At 41.7% G+C, this 12,642-nt stretch overlaps 3 protein-coding genes across 3 annotated transcripts in view; 1 reads left to right on the forward strand and 2 right to left on the reverse strand.

The window, feature by feature from the left end:
- LOC115761830 lies at positions 1 to 1,716 on the reverse strand. The gene is made up of 3 exons (XM_030703772.1): positions 564 to 1,716; positions 188 to 501; positions 1 to 118 (listed from the first exon to the last, which is right to left on the reverse strand). The coding sequence occupies exons 1-3, from the start codon at positions 867 to 869 to the stop codon at positions 1 to 3; spliced, it is 738 nt and encodes a 245-aa protein (XP_030559632.1). The 5' UTR covers positions 870 to 1,716.
- LOC115761829 (synapsin) overlaps positions 1,716 to 12,642 on the reverse strand; it is a 27,129-nt gene continuing 16,202 nt past the window's right edge. The window contains 5 exon segments of the mRNA XM_030703771.1: positions 1,716 to 4,457; positions 5,755 to 7,177; positions 7,239 to 7,406; positions 8,891 to 8,987; positions 9,380 to 9,597. Of these exon segments, the coding sequence (XP_030559631.1) occupies positions 4,114 to 4,457; positions 5,755 to 7,177; positions 7,239 to 7,406; positions 8,891 to 8,987; positions 9,380 to 9,597 (2,250 nt within the window). The 3' untranslated portion in view covers positions 1,716 to 4,113.
- LOC115761826 (tissue inhibitor of metalloproteinase) overlaps positions 11,513 to 12,642 on the forward strand; it is a 12,615-nt gene continuing 11,485 nt past the window's right edge. The window contains exon 1 of the mRNA XM_030703766.1: positions 11,513 to 11,753. The gene's annotated coding sequence lies outside the window, so the exon portion shown is untranslated. The remainder of the gene's footprint in view (positions 11,754 to 12,642) is intronic.

A 12,642-nucleotide genomic window follows, 5' to 3' on the forward strand; every position in this document is an offset into this window, starting at 1 on the left:
CTATAAGAGGCCATCGCAGGATTGGGTGGTGTTGCAGCTGGCTCCTCGATAGCCATCGTAGGCGGCGCGCTCCATCAGCACAATGAGATCATTATAGCGCGGCTTCTCCAAGGGTACGCTTTGAATTGTTATTCATACATAAATGCTTGGTATGGAAAATATATTTAAATATGTATGCTTAGCTCACCCCTTGAATATTTGAATGGCGCCCAGCAGCGCACGGGCCGCCTTGGCGTACTCATAGGCTGCGTTTGGACATGCACAGGCTGCGGCATACAGGCAGTCGTCTTGGCCGGCTCCCTGGGCAGCTAAGAAACCCATTATAAGATAGTCATCGCCGGAGGTGATACCCAGGCCATAGGTGACGTCTATGCGGGAAGCGGAACGTGCATAGCCATGGCCATAGCCGCTCCAGTGGCCCGCTCCCAGTAGTCCAGCCGAAAAGATCAGCACCTTAAGCAGCACAATAATCAGCAAATTGGTCAGATTCAAGCTGAGCACCTGTGAATAGCTGACACATGCAGTAATTATGTCTCGGTTGTAATATGCAAATATGCACGCACTTGACTATTTCCCGCTGAGCGATGCAGCAGCTCTTTGGCCACCTGTACAACAACATGACCCGCCGGGCTGGCGAACATATCCTGAGCGCTCCTTAGCCACGATAGCGGTCGTATTTCAATCTGGCTGTCATTCAGTATATTGGCTGAACTCTCCAACGGCTGCAGCTGGAGGCTTACGCTGGCTGCCTGACAGCAGCCCAGGACTGCCAGCAATGTCAGGGACAACCAAAGTGTTGTTGCATAACTCCAGTTGGCTTGCGTTTTGTTTATTGTTGTTGCTGTCATTGTGGAAGATCGCGTGCGCATTGTTGTTGTTTTGAGGTGTTTTTTCGTCAGTTGGCGCGTCGTGACTGGTCCGGGGCATGGCAAGTGCCTGGTTTTTATCTGTCGCACATCTGCCGACCAAAATTGTTCCGCCCATACAGGTAGCTAGCTGCACAGGCAAGGCCAGAAACGCAAGTCTAGGCCCATGGAGACATTGCATGTTTATGTTGTGCCTCGCTGCACCATAAAAGAGAGCACGAAGAGATTACCGGCAAGAGACATCGATGCAGCGAAAGATCGAGTGTTTTCCTGGTGTCATTAGCCTAAAATTGGCCAGACAGTTTTCCACTTCAAGGATTCGCACCTGCAACCGGCTTACCTGTGCTATTCTCTCGCCAATGTCAAATATTTCCAGGTAAACGCACGCGAAATTGAGCGTGGAATAGTCCCAGCTTAAGTCAAGTAGCACACATTTAGTTATTTATAATTTTTTTTTGTATCAATCAACTCTTTTATTGTTACTTGGGTTTCTGTTGTTGCTGTATTGCCGTTGGAACAGTTGGAAATTATTTATGGAATGAATAATGAATATTAATGCATAATACTTTTACATATAGATTCGCAGTAAATTTGTTTGTTTTCCAAATGTTATTAATGTATTTGTAGATGCTTAATGAGCACGTTTAATTCAATTCATGTAAATTTTCATTTTCAAAATTTCGATTTTCATATGCAATTACAGACAACATACAAGTACATAATAGGTATATAAGTAAGCGTGTATATATGTAGATACTTCTTTACTATACTTTCACAATAATACGAGTATTTATTTTGTATATTATTTTTCAACATATGTAGTATGTATAAGAATTATGTATGTATTTTATAATATATGTTCTTTTGTTATTTAATATTTTTGTTTGTGTTTTCGTTTACTTTTGTGTTTCTTGTGTACTCTTGTAATATTTCAGCACTGGTTTCATTCATTATGCGCTCCATGATATTATCTAATGTGATATATGTTAGTTAGCACGATACGTGAATGGGTAAAGCCTTTATGCATGTAGGTATGACTCTGTGTCTGTGTCTGTGCCTGTGTGTTTACCTTCTGGTCTACATTTGTGTAAATACATGTTCATAAAAACAATTGAGTATGATTTAATATGTGCCAGTTGTCGTTATATTAGGTATTTGAGTTGATTCAAATGATGATGTTTGGGTTACGAATGTTGCGAAGAACATGTAATCAATGATAAAAATATGTAATGTATGATGTTAGCTTTGGTGCATAATTATGAGCACAAATGAAGCTCAGAGTTATTCGTAAATGTTTTTAAAATTAACAAGAACCTCTTGTAAACGTTATTATTAAATTCGTAATATGTATTCAAAGAACTGTTCGCTTTTGTAAAACACTACTAAAATTTGAGAGTTTTAATGAATGGAAATCGTTCTGAATTGTAAAGCTTATATTAAAAAGGGCTTGGCTAAAAATATAAAAATATGTCTATCGTTTCAATTGTATATATTTTAACTAAATAATTTAACTGCTATTTTTTTAAAATTTAAAATATATATTTGAATTATTTTGTTGGGTGGCTCGAGGTTCGCCTCACAAAATAATTAAAAACTGGAAAGGTCGCCAAAACCAACACTAAAATATATATTTCTAAAAGTTTTGAACATACAACCCAAGCTAAAAGTTGGTTTAACTATTTTCGCGATATGTAACAACAAAATCCATCTAAATATTTTTCTATTGTTAAAAATAATGCTTAAACATGTGCGTAACAAAATGAATAAAACATTTACTGCTAAAGCATACTCTTCAGTTAATACTGCAATAAGCTTGTTCGCATATACATATGCATTATATAACATTTTCGTTGTTGCCTTCAACATTCACGAGTTTTCAATATTATAGAAAATTTGCCTGCCTCTGTTCTTTCAATCCATTAACAATTCGGTGCCACATAATGTGTAAGTAGCCATATAAATGTGTACTATTGCCTCGAAGCATCCTTTGAAATATCCTTATGTTCTGCTCTCGTATTTTGTTCATTTGTTTTAATGTAACATTGCTTGGTTCGCAGCTGGTATTAGGCCCTTCGGTAGTTTGTTGAATAGTTTGCCTTTATGGGTTAGCCCAATATCATAGACGAATATGTTTGTATGTGTGTATAAACATTAACTACTAATATAAGTACTGTATAATAATATTTGTGGGCATATAATAAACATTTAATTTGTGTGTAATAGCCTTTGTGTATGCCTTGGTATGTAACATTTGCTCATATATAATTATTTTGAAATAAGTACATATATACGTTTGTATATATTTATATTAATAACCATCGTTTGCATTATAAACATTTAGTATATTAGTTGAAGATTCTTTTTCTTTTTATATTGTCTTTTATCTAAGCACACGAATCCAACGAAATTTGGATTGTGCTCTTTAGTAAGTAGTTTATGTTAAGATTCATAGTTTCTCATTTTCTGCTCCTCGTTTAACAATTTAATTTGGTAATTTTGTATTATTCGAATGAATTCAATAGCAAGCTAACATGTAAGATACGCTTGCAAATATGCATATTTAGCAATATTTAATATGTCATCAAATTTGTCTCAATAATTATTAAATTGGATGTCAATAAAGTTATTCCCAATATTTTTCTTACTTTCAAATGGAAAAGGTTTCAAAACGTTTCTCGAGTGTATATCCTCCAGCTCATGCTGCAAAACCAGTCAAGTCATCATCGAAGTTTCACATACTTATGGGCTTTACTTGCATTATTATTGTTATTTTGGTGGTTATAATTATACATTGTGTAGTGTAGTGTATTTTCATAGTCTTCTTCTTCTTCTTTCCTTTTTCAAATTGCAACTAAGAAGTAACTGCATACATATTTAATATATATATATATATATATTAATAAATATATATAGAGAATAACAGGAAATGGTACATATATATATATATTGTAGCATATTCAAATAACTTGTATCGATAGTGAAAACTATAGTAACTCAATGTGTATAGGTGATGCTGTATATGCTGTATAGGTGATGCTGATGCTAATGCTGATGCAGTTGAGTATATTTTTATGTATTTCTATGCTTATGTTCATTCCCTCATGAAACCAGGAAACTTCGGAGGCAGAAAAAGACAGTTTGCCTATAGTTTAAGTGTAGTATGATAAATACTCTGAACGCCGCTTGATCTGCGTAGTGTGTGTGTGTGTGTGTGTGTGTGTGTATGTGTGTGTGCGCGTGTGTGGATTTATTTTAAATCCAATTCATCCTCCTCTTCAGACTTGGGGTTCCATCGTTTACTTGTTGAGTTTATGCTGCTAATGCTGCCCGAATCGCTATAGTCGCTGAAGGCCGCATTCTGTATGCCCTCATAGATCTTATAGGTGGAGCTGGCTCCAACGCCGCTCGAGCTCATGCTCATGCTTTTGGCAGCGCCAAAACGATCGCTTTTATAGTTGGAGGGCGGACCACCGAAGATCATGTCCGCGTCAGAGATGGAACCGCCGGAGCGCGTGTATTTGCCATTGCCTGGACTAGAGGTCGTTGTCTTGCCGTCCCCGAATATGATGTCCAAGTCGGATTGCTTCGATGCTGTAAATACAGATACAAGTTAATAACGGCATTCAACATCAACTTCTAGATGCACATCAATTTTGCGTGGGTGCAGTTGAGAGCCAATTCTAGCGCGCTTAACACTAGCACTACTTATGCCAATTGCTTACACACTGATTAACGTGATATGTATGAAAGATGACAGAATGAGCGTTACCAAAAATGCGTCCACAAGTGATGCACATATGACAGTGAATATGAGGTATCTTAGGGAATAAAGTATAAGTCATCCAAGAGCCTCTACTCAAACGTAGTTCGTAATGAGTGTGCATGCGTAACTCAAATGAATTATGAATCATGAAATGAATCAATTTGGGGTTCAGTTAATAAAACCTACATGCATACATACATACATACAAGAAGGTATGTACTTATGTATGCATCTCTGTTTGGGGCCAGTCTATGTAATTGAACTTTTTTGAACTTTTGATAACTCTGCATTTGCTTTCTTTACTCTATAGTACACACTCACACTTACATACATACATATAGAGAACGTTGAAGATAAATTATAGATAAAAACAGAAACAGTTGCAAATACATCTATTGAATTTTGGACTACTTGAAGCGACTGCAGATTGTACTTGTTGTTGCTTTTGTAGTGTCTAGTGTGGGCGTGTCTTTGTGCGTGCCGAGAAAGCCAGAAAATAACTGAGTTTGCGGTGCGGTCTATCGAGTAGTTACTGTACGGCAGAGTTCCTGTTGGTTGTGGCATGTGTTTCGAGTTAGCTGTGTTTGTGAACATTCGTGCGTGCAGGCAAGCGAATAGCAGCACTGGCGAGTGGCGAACTTACAAACAGTTTGCGGCGCACACGTCGTATACGTTATGTTTGGCTTACACTTCTAAAGTTGGCTATCAATGAAGAAAATCAATGAAGATTACACAGTGGCACCTAATTTTCTTTGGCTAACGCTTGATTCGCTCTCTACTTGGCTAAAGGGGTTGTTATCGATTACATCTTAACTTGGTCGCTGCTAAACTCGCATTATATATGTAATCTCGGCATATATGTAAAAATATGTGAGTATGTAAGTATATAAGTATGGTATGTATGTATGTGTCATAGGTTATTGTGAGAGTATTGGTTAGTTGCGTTGATATTACTGCTGATGCTGATGTTGATGCTGATGCTATTACTGTTACTGTTACTGGTACTGATGTGAGATTTAATGACAATGGATATGAGCGCAGTTCAATATATATTTGGCAGCCTAGCAGTCTAGGTCTTGCGCAGCGTAAGGCTGACCAGCAGCACGCCCACCGCTAGATAATTACCATTGCTCTCGGAGCGTGAGTAAGAGGGCCGCGTGTACGAGGGCAGATCGCTGGGATTATTGTAGCCGGCCTGCGAGGCCAACGAATTGGAATCGTAGCCGGAGGTGTCACCAGGCAGAGCCGCTGTGGTTACAGCAGCCGGCGCACTGTAAACACTGGCCGATCTTATGCCAATAGCCGTGCGCCAATCATTGTTGGAGGCCGAACTGGTTATGGCAGCGGCGCCAACGGCACCCGTGCTAATCGCCGTAATACCGCTGGCCTCTCCGGCGCCTGTGGCCGTGGCAGCTGTGTTTGTGGTGTTAGTGTCCATGCGCGTTATGGTCTCAATAGAACTAGTGCTGTCGTAGTTGCCGTAGCTGGTCTTGTCCTTGCTGAGTGAGCTGCTGAAGCTGCTGCGATAGGCGCTGGCGCTGACGCTGGAGCTGTTCGTATTCGTGTTGATGTTGGCATTGGAGCTCACATTGGGCGGCGGTGGTGGCGGCCCAGTTGGTGGTGGCGGTGACTTGATGGGGTTGCCATTCCGATTGATGCGTGACGAAATCGAAGACGAGGATATTGATGATGAAGATGAGGTTGTATTCGAGGCAGCGCCAATGCTAGCGATGCTAACTGACTTGTGTGGCTCCTTGTCGAATGGATTGACGCGTTCCTGTGGCTCAAAGTTGGTTACTGGCTGGTAGCCGCCAGTTGTTGTAGGGTTATCCGTAGTTGTATTGACGCTATCCGAAACGCTGGCAGCGAGCTTAGCGGTTGAGCTGACCGCTGATGTTGCTGCTGCTGGCTCATCCAGCGGTCGGCTGGGCTGTGTAGAGATCACATCCGTGCCGCTAGATTTGCCGCCCGAGGCGAACGAGAACTGCTTTCCCAGAAAAGAGCCGCTGAAGGCACTGCCTCCGCTGCTGGTGGGTCCAGCGCTGCTGGGCACGCTGCCCAAGCCGCTGCTGTTACTTGTCTCGCTCGCCGTTCTGCCGCGTTTCTTATTAGCGATTTCCTACATGTCACCAAAGATCCCCGCAAATGTCTTCCTCAGGTTCTTCATGGTGTCCTCCGCATCCTCAACGACAGAGGTCTGAGTTTGCGGAGGACGCTGTCCGACCCTGGACACCGACGAGATGCTTGATGCCTGCGACGTTTGCGAATCGCGGCGCACGCCACCCACTGTGCTGGGCACCGACGAGGAAGGCTCCTCTGGCAGCTCTGAAATGCTGCTGCGGCTGCTCAGCCGCCCAATGGAGCCCACCGCCGGAGAGGTGCGTTCCGGAATCGGCGGTGGTCCGCCCATCGGGGCTGGCCTGGGCCCGGCGGGCAGCGGCGGTGTCGGTGCTAGGTCATCAGTAGGACTCTCGGCGCGAGAAGAGACCGATGATCGTGATGGCAACTTAGCAGGTCCAGTCTGTGCCATACTGGGACGGCAGACATTCTGTATGGTGTGTACAAGCTGTAAGTAAGCGCTCAAACGTTGTTCTGGTATCTGAACTCACCTGCATGCGTCCTGACACCAGATCGGCTATCTGCCTGCGATCTTCCTCCTGGCTGTCGCCAATTAGAGCGAAGGTGCTATCACAGGCACTAATAATGTACTCGCGTCCATCTTTGCCTACCACCACTGAGACGCCGCACACCTCCATGCCGCCAAACAGCTCCGATATCTGTGAATAAAGCGATATATAGTATGTATGTATATTTAGAAGTGACTGTACATAGCTTGATTGCATCAAAATTATAATCTGTTTTCGATTTCATGCACAGTTCACAGTTCTTGTTCTGTGTGGGCTGCTGTTGCAGTTGTTACTTATTTTGCGTTTGTTGTACTCTGTTTCGCAAGGTAACGAGTATATTGGCTTAATGCGAAGTATCACTTGTCCCCTTTCGCTGTGCGAATTGCAAACATTCATATGTTTTTCATGCCAATACCTTCAGAGAAAATTTCCTATCTCCCATAATATTTAAAATTAGTTAACAAGATCGACTTTTTTTGGCACATCGAATATAAAGTACTCTTATATATGTCTATACATGATAAGGAATGCTTTTATAATAGATAACTGCCACGCCCACATTTGCACCCATTATTTAGAGACTGTAATTACGGTGAGCACAGAGTATCGCGCAGTCGGGAGATTGCAGCTGCAACGTTTTTACTGGTTGTTGTTGCAGTTGCTCTCGCCAGCTTTTGGTTTTAATTACAAACACAGTTTGTTTTGATTAGGGGTTTGTTTTGATTAGCTTAGAACTGTGGGCATCAGATCTCTGATGAGGTATACGGCCACCCACCTAAAAGCTCATAACTGAACTGCCGCGATGCCTGGCAGCTTATCTAAGCAATGTGCAAATAGCTGAGTTCTATGCCATTTATGGCAATGATAAAATGCCGCAATTGATGGCATTCTCATGTTTCACAGTAATTATTGCGGTACTCGTTGTACCCGTTGCATCATAACTAATTCGCGTAGTATCTAAGTGCACTCTGTTTACGCTAATGCGCTTTGCATATTCATGAATGTTCGAATTATTCGAAGCAAACGCCGGCTCTCGATCGGCTTGTGGGGCCCAACACCGCCCAGGGTTAAAACCCACCGAAACCAAATTGTGAGCCCAAAATGTGCCGCAAATAATTCAAGTCGATTTTGCAGCTATTTTGATTGGCAACGTTTGATAAATGTGCGCTTCGCTCTGGGCTGCCTTTCAGATACATGCTCATGCACAATGCGGCTTAAGCGTTCAGTGTTTGCTCTATAAATGGGCATATCAGCTTTCTGATCAGGCCGCCAAAACATAGAAGACTGCATATACATACATATTGGCTAAACAATAAAATGGTGAAGAAGAGTATGTAGCCAGGCATTAAGTATATTATCATAATTTTATGGAGCAACTTTTTGTACTATGGTATCCAGGCTGATATGCTCCTGCTTGACCCTTTTCTTCAATTCTTAGCAATAATTTTCTTTTTCAGAATGACATTATGCAAGGTTTTTTCATAGATCTCAATCCGAAAATCGTACTTTATTACCATCCCTTAAAATGATTGTGCTTTGCTGTTAGTGTATTTAAAGTTCGAAGCTTTCGAATTGGTTTGGATCTGATATTTGGCATACTGTTTCAAGTCAGCCAGCCGAATTGTGAGACTTACCTCATCCACCCAGGTTTTGTACTTCTCGGTTAAAGTGATTTGCTCGAGCATGGCTGAGCCTTGATTGGTCTTCCAATTTCCAGTGATGGATTTGCGCCTGTAACAGAGAGCGTCAAGCATGAAAACATAATAAATTAGTCGAAAAAGCGTAGATAATGTGCAGAAGCAGACGATTTGCATTGGGGGTACTTTGAACTCGCGGCGAACTCGAATTTCGTGAACCCAGACAATGAACTGCACTTGGTAGATAATTGCCAATTGGGCTGCATTTAGGTTCCTTTTGTTTGCTGACAGTTGCAGCTAAGCCCAAGGTCAATTGGCAGGCAGCGGCACATGCACTCGACCTTATACCCATCAAGATCGACATCAACATCGACATCGACATCGACATCGACGTCGCCATCTACATTGATATCAAGTCTTTCAGCTTTTAGCGTTGCGTTGCCGGGGCCTGTCTGCGGCTTGTGGTCTGGACATGTGGTCACTTACATAAATGCCTTGTAGTTGTTGCCAATCTTTTGAATGTGCACGCTGAACTTGGCATCGATGTAGGGCTCGATGGTGCAATAACAATGCGAATCGTTTCCAGCGCCGCTAACAAGTCCGGCGGCATCTTGCAACGCGCTCTGATTCTCCAGACGGGCCGTGGCCACTCCGCCATGGCAATGTCCAGCCTTCAGTACGCTGGGGAACTTGGTGAATTGGAACTGCAGTGATAAAAAGCAGCGAGGTCTAAAGTTAAGACTGATTGCAAATATATATGAAATAAAGTATAAAGTATTGATGATACTTTGTTTGTTGTTGGTTTTTCTTTCATTTGCTGAGAAAATTTGTTGGAAGAGCGCCAAAATCGGTTTGCGGGTCGGTATTTATTTTTGCTTGACTTCCGATTTCTATTTTGCTTATTGAATTAGTTTAAGTATTATAGTATATACGATATTAAACGTCTGGGTGGAAATGTTGCTGAATGTGCGCCAAAGTTTTTTGGCTCAAAAAGCAACTTTCCACGAATTTGTTATTTTCTAATTGAAAACTTGTTAGTCAAAATCGATATTAATAAAACAATAGAATATAATGCGTAGTTTATTAAATTATTTTTATATTCATTTCTAAATTAAATTTCAAACTTATGAACGTTTTTTATTTACTTATATCTATTTATAATAATTTCCAAGATCATTAAAATATTTTTAATTTTTTCTAATAGGCGCTGAAACATCACCGAGTTAATCACATATATGTTTTGGTTCACAAACCATCCCCATCCCCCCGCCCCAGCCATCTCCATCCCCATGCCCAACCCCAATATTTATCTCACAAACAGCACATAAATCATGAAGAAGCAACTGCACACATTGAAAATTTATTGAAAGCACCAAAGAAAATATCAACAAACCATAACAAATGATGACGCAGACAGAAAAATTGTCGCAATTGGCGCGAGGCACAAGAAAACGCTCAATGAATATCAATGACAAAGTCGAGCGGATGGGCGTTCTAATGGAGCTCTGTACAAATCGTGGTCACACCCCCGCATAGCAGGCATTCCTGGAAGCTGGCAGCAGCCACATACATGCGTAGTACCTCAAGTGGCTACTTGTCTGGAGGTCTTCTGGTTATATCAGCGCACTTAAAATATGCACTGTGACGCATCCACTGAAAGATATATGTATGAGTGTCAGCTGGCTGCTGGCTGCTGGCATCTACCTAGCAGCTCCCACATATTATCGTATATGCAGATTACACTCGCAGAGCAGCTTGTATTTGTAGTTGTAGGCGTAGCATGAAGCATGGCCATGCCCATGCTCAGCACGTGTGCGCGCCACATGGCCCGCCGCTTGGACCGGTCATGTAAGTGGATGTGTGTGTGGACCTGGAAGTAAGTCATAGCTATGGGGCTGGACTATAGTATAACTAAATTATTGCCTGATCTGTTGCCTGAGATGCGCCATTTCTTGGCCATGCTGTGGCATCTGTATCGGCTGGCGCTGCTGTGGCGCCAAATATGTTTGCCGCCGCGCCGAGAGCATAAACTGTGTGCCCGCACTCGCAATTAATAAAGCTGCCAAGGTAAAATAATGCGCAGAAATATGCAATTGAGCAAGCCGCTGGCCCCTGCTAACTGAAAGTCCCTCGTCTCTCGCCCCTCGTCTGTCGCTCTCACTTGTAATGAATTTATGACGCTTTTGATCGACCGGCGACGGCGACGGCGACGAAGACGGAGAAGGCGACGACGAAAGGCTCTCAAATCAGGCAGTGGCAATGGTAGCCACTTGAGTGGTGCATTGTGCGGGTGCACAAATGACTCAAGAGGCCGAAATAGCTCAAACTTATTTGAGCAGCATGCTCCCTGTTAAATTATTGACGCTTTTGATCGGCCGGCGACGGCGAAAATCTCTCAAACCCGACAGTGGCAGCAATAGCCCCTTGAGTGGTACGTTGTGCGGGTGCACAAGCGAACGACTCAAGCAGGCGAAAAAGCTCAAAGATGAGCAGCATGCTCGCTCTTTAACTGTAACGATCGCTGGCTCTCTCCCGCCACGAACCGAGGCTGGCTTGCTTCGGCTATGAAAGCACTTGAAACGGTTGAGTTCACCATTCAGTGCAGAAAAGCAGGCGCAACGAAGTAGAACGCACGAAGACGACGACGGAAACGGCAACGGCGCGGCAAAAATTATTGTGGGAAAAATTATTAAATGAAAATTCAACAATTTAAATCCGAATGTGAACAGTGAACAAATTAAGAAGATCCCGTAGTGACTTAAAAGTGTTAACTAAACAGTTTTGATGCTTAACAATTAACAAGTTACAAAATAAATTATTTAGTAAAACACGCATTCTTTGCAGTCAGCTGAAAAGTCAGGTATTATTAATTATTATTATTTTTTTTTTTACTTAAAAACATTAAGAATTTTAAAATAAAATAAATACTCAAGCAAGCAAGAAACGCGCGCGTTTTGCTTGCGTTTTTGAAACGCGCTCTGCTCTTAAAAGTGTGGCAGACGTCGAACCCGCAGTTGCAGCATCGTTGACACAGCGACACAGTTTTCCACACTCACGCACACATACATAGCTGCATTTCTTTCTATTTATTTGTGTTCGAGCATATTTTGCGTTTATTTTTAATTTGTTTTTATTTCATTCCTCTTCTCGTTTGCCCGCTTTGCCTTCGCCGCGACGCATTTATTTTTTAAATTTTGTGCTCAACTTTGTTTTTTTTTCTTAATAGTTTTTAATGTCGCCAATTTGTAAACAAAATGCAGCCATAAAATATACAAATATTTCAGTGTTGTGCAATTTGGCATCATAAATCCGTTTTTAACATATATAAACCTTAGCAACTATGTGTATTTGTACGTATTTATGTAAAGCTTTTCCAACACGCTGAAAAATGTCAAGGGAAGCTGTGTGAGGCGTTTTCATATTACGCATACGTCATGTGTCTCGCTTTTGGCATTGGCCATTTAACGACTTCAGGCCTAAAATAAGTAACACGAAATGTTTCAATTCCTCGGAATTCAGTGTCGCTGTTTTGCTAATTTATGCAACTCTGACAACAAAATGTGTTTGCATAAACATGTGTCTGTCGGCCGCAAATGCATTTTAAATATATATATATATATATATATATATATTTATATATTTTTTTTTATCAATCCTGAGTTTTTGCAATGCTCTTGTGCGTTTCCTGCACTTGAGTTGACTTTTGCTTTCGTTGGGCACACGAATAAAGTCGTTTATGCCTTAGTCAG

This window comes from Drosophila novamexicana, unplaced genomic scaffold (genome assembly GCF_003285875.2).
Source record: "Drosophila novamexicana strain 15010-1031.04,08,12 unplaced genomic scaffold, DnovRS2.1 tig00000512-arrow-arrow-pilon, whole genome shotgun sequence".
In the NCBI taxonomy this organism is placed as follows: Eukaryota; Metazoa; Arthropoda; class Insecta; order Diptera; family Drosophilidae; genus Drosophila; species Drosophila novamexicana.